A 3,888-nucleotide genomic window follows, 5' to 3' on the forward strand; every position below is an offset into this window, starting at 1 on the left:
AATTCATTTTTCTAGTACTATATGTGGATGACATTTTGATAGCTAGTTCTAGCCTGCAATTGATGCATGAAACTAAGATATCTCAGTTCTAATTTTGAGATGAAAAACTTAGGGGAGGCTCATTATGTTCTAGGGATTGAGATAACTAGAGATAAGAAAAATAAGCTTCTAGGATTGTCAGAAAAGGGATATATTGAGAGGTTTTAACTAGATTCTATATGGAAGATTGCAATAATGCTGATGTGCCTGTGAACAAAGGGGACAAGTTCACTCCAGACCAATGTCCAAAAATTGAGTTGAAGAAGAGAAAGATGATCTTAAACCCATATGCTTCCTTGGTAGGCAGTTTAATGTATGCCAACATATGTACCAAGCCAGATCTTGCCTTCATTGTTGGTTTATCAGGTGGATTTCAATCGAATCTAAGTGAATTGCATTGGATGGCTGCAAAGAAAGTGTTAAGATATTTGCAGAGAACCAAGGGTTTTATGCTGGTATATGACTATGAAGATGAATTAAAGGTGATAGGTTTCACTAATTCCGATTTGGCTGGAGACTTGGATGAAAGGAAATCGATTGGAGGATATGTGTTTATGCTTAATGGGGGTGTTATTTCTTGGTAAAGTGCTAAGTAGACCATGATAAGTACTTCTACAATGGAGGCAGAGTTTGTAGCATGTTTAGAAGGCTTGAAACAGGCTGTATGGCTTAAGAACTTTGTCACTGAGTTGAAGGCTGTTGATTCAATTCAGAAACTAGTGAAAATGATTTGTGACAACAATTCTTTAGTGTTCTTCTCGAAGAACAACAAGAGAACTTTAGCCTTTACACTAATGGATGTGAAGTTTCTCAAAGTAAGGGAAAATGTCAGACAAGGTACCATCATTGTGGAACATTTGACCATTGATTTGATGATTGTTAATCCTTTAACAAAAGCATTGCCTAATGGAGTTTTCAAGTCACATGTTACGCGAATAGGAGTGAAAGAGGCTTTAGAAAAGTGGGAGTAATTGCTGCAAATACAAGAGCTGTTTTAGAGCTACTGGAAAATGATTGTGGATTATTTTCACGCAAAGATATTCTGCCACAGCTTCTGGAAGCTAAGTATTATAGCTTGTTTTAGCTCGTTTTGTTATTTTGTTTTACAGATAGTTTGAGGTTTTCATTTAGTGCAGTTTTTCCAGATGTGTCTGTGTTTGGTTGTACTAGGAAGACAATTTTATAATTCAAAAAAAGCTCTTGAGTCATTTTAATTTGATGAAGTGGTTGTTTGAATTATAGTCAGGTTGTTCATATTGACTAGAATAATTTTCAGTTAATAAGCTTTCTGTTGAAAGTTTAGATCTAATTTGAATCATAGGGCTATATGACTGGGAGTAAACAATTTTTGGTTTACTTATGAGTTGAGAAACATTGTTGTATGCATAAATTGGATGTTTGTGACTTATAAGTTGATTTTGTATTTAGTATTGCAAAAAAGATAATAAATTCAAATGATTTGATTCGTGCAAACTACAGTGTTTAAATTATGACACATTGGGATAAGACTTTTGTGTTCACTTTATACAATTTTGCGATGATTATCTGGTGTAATGAATCATACTTAAGTGGGAGAATGCTAAAGTGTGAGTGTGATTCTTATGAATTGAGATAATCCTTGTGTATTTCTAATTAATATAAAGAAGTCTTAATGTGTTTATAAGAGTTAATCCAATTCTGGTTTGGATTGAAACTCTGTTATTGGCTCGAGAGTAGGATTCATACTTGTACAAGGATTGGGTTTTGTATTCCTTGTATGATTGTTATAGGGCAATCCGGGCCTTGCAGTATAAAACCACAAGCACTGCTCTCACAAAGATTGCACTCTTATTTGTTCCAATAACCTATATTTTGGAGAGCATTGAGTTTTGCAGAGAGGAGAAGGTTTTTGTGTGACGTTTGGTATGGCTTCTTCTTCCACTGGCATGTCTGTAGGTATGTTTTCTTTGCTCATTTTAGTTTGACAATGTTCTTTCTGATGCTTGGTTGTGAGATTGTGATTTAGCTGTTTGATCATTGTGTTTATGGTTTAGAGGTATTAAAATATCATCTAACACGATATATGACCAATATGTCGTCATTACTAAAAACTGATCATTCCAGCTAATTACCCAAAAATATATGTAAATATACATTTTTGTTCACATCTTTCGGTGGAGATGGATAATTTATATTCGCTTTTATAAAGCTTTTAGTATAAAGAAAATGTAAAATCCTCATTCCAAGACACTTTACATCTTCCATTTCAAGGCATTTTACATTTTAAATTCTTGTGTAGATTTCTTTGGGAAATTGGCCAATTATGCTCATTTTTCAAATCTCAATTGCTAAAATGGTCAGTGTGGAAGCAAAAATAATCAAGTAAAATATGAAGGCGACACGTGAATTCTACGGTAAAAGGGACAAAATTACCCTCAAGGAACACCGAAACTCCTGTGCATGACCAGTGGACAATCATCCCTCAATCAAGTCAAAAATGCCCAAAATAGGTATTTATTCAAAACCTATTTCATCCATCCTCATCAAATCTTCTCCACAAGGTAAACCCCAAAACATTCCTTTCAAATTATATTAATTAGCTAATTAATTGATTTACTACCTAATTAATATATTAATTGGCTAATCAACTACAAATTACACCCAAAAATGCCACAAAAGGCCAGTCACCATCTCTCCAAAGGGGGCTGGCCATGCCCTATATATACTACCCCATTTTCTCTAAAAACCTAAGTTTTACAATCTTGCAAAATTTTCCAAATTCCCTAAACACGTTTCCCTCAAAATTCTAACTTTGGCATCGAAGGTTTTTCGGCCAAAGCCCACCCCCCCCCCCCCCCCAAAAAAAAAATTTATTGTGGGCGTGTGAGGTTCTTGGCCTTTACATAAGGTGTTATTTGTTTTGTAGGTGCAATTTTATCCAAGAATAAGGAGGAAGAAATTTGCATCCACAAATTGGTGCTTTCATTAAGAGTTGAGTCACACGCTCATAGAAGACTCTCGCATCTAAGGTCTCTTGTTTCTTTGTTTATTTGTAGATTTTTCGTACGTTCTTATTCTAGGAATTTTTATTTCTAAAAATTCTTTGATAAAATGTAAAAGAAAAGTACAATGGCAAGAGATTCGGAAACCTCGACGAACGGAAATTCCAACATTCAAGGATTAACTCGACGATCTACAAGGCTTATCACAATGATGAGTCCCATAGGGCACCACTGTGGCATCCACCACGATGGCCATCACGGCGGCCACCCTTGGCAAGGTCCACGGTGCTCAACCAAGGCTTAAGCTGTGCCATTCAAGCCCACATGGGCCCAAGTCCAAGGTGAGACAACCCGAGCCACCTAAGCTTGACGCGAACCCAATGTGTTGGTAATCCGAGCCCTAGCCTCACACCTACATATGCCACAAGCTGAGCAACCGACTTCTATGGTCTAGCCTACTCCTATGGTCCAGCTTGCTCTCGTGGCCCAATTTGCTTTCGCGGCTCAGCCCCGCATGATGCGAGTTTTATACGCACACAAATTAAACCCTCTTTTTGTCAATTGTAGTGAAGTGTATAAGTAGGGATCGTTCTGGACCGGGGATTAGGAGGGATTGTTAATCACTTGGATTTGACTTAAAAACGTAAAAACTCAATATAAAACACTATTTAATGCTCGAAGAAAGCAAGACTAAAAATAAGAAAGATTAAGACTAAGACTTCAACGAAATAGGGGGGAATTGGATTTGGACGAATTTAAACTAAAATGGATACTTGGAAACAAAACAAATTGTAAATATGGATAGATTGCAAACAAGTGTTGTGAAATTAGATGGTTGGTGAATTAGCTAGAGGTTCTTTCTCCACAC

The 3,888-nt window shown here is 36.3% G+C and overlaps 1 protein-coding gene across 1 annotated transcript; it reads left to right on the forward strand.

Moving 5' to 3' along the window:
- The first annotated feature begins 218 nt into the window (after window positions 1-218).
- Window positions 219-623, forward strand: LOC125469356 (secreted RxLR effector protein 161-like). Its single transcript, XM_048566601.1, has one exon. The coding sequence runs from the start codon at window positions 219-221 to the stop codon at window positions 621-623; it is 405 nt and encodes a 134-aa protein (XP_048422558.1).
- Window positions 624-3,888: the final 3,265 nt, after the last annotated feature.

The sequence above is a fragment of a genome, unplaced genomic scaffold (assembly GCF_019419815.1).
Source record: "Pyrus x bretschneideri cultivar Hongxiangsu unplaced genomic scaffold, Pyrus_bretschneideri_v1 Contig42, whole genome shotgun sequence".
Taxonomy (NCBI): Eukaryota; Viridiplantae; Streptophyta; class Magnoliopsida; order Rosales; family Rosaceae; genus Pyrus; species Pyrus x bretschneideri.

Excerpts from the sequence above, each read along its gene's own strand:
- LOC125469356 (XM_048566601.1), top strand. The coding sequence starts at position 219 with ATGGAAGATTGCAATAATGCTGATGTGCCTGTGAACAAAGGGGACAAG.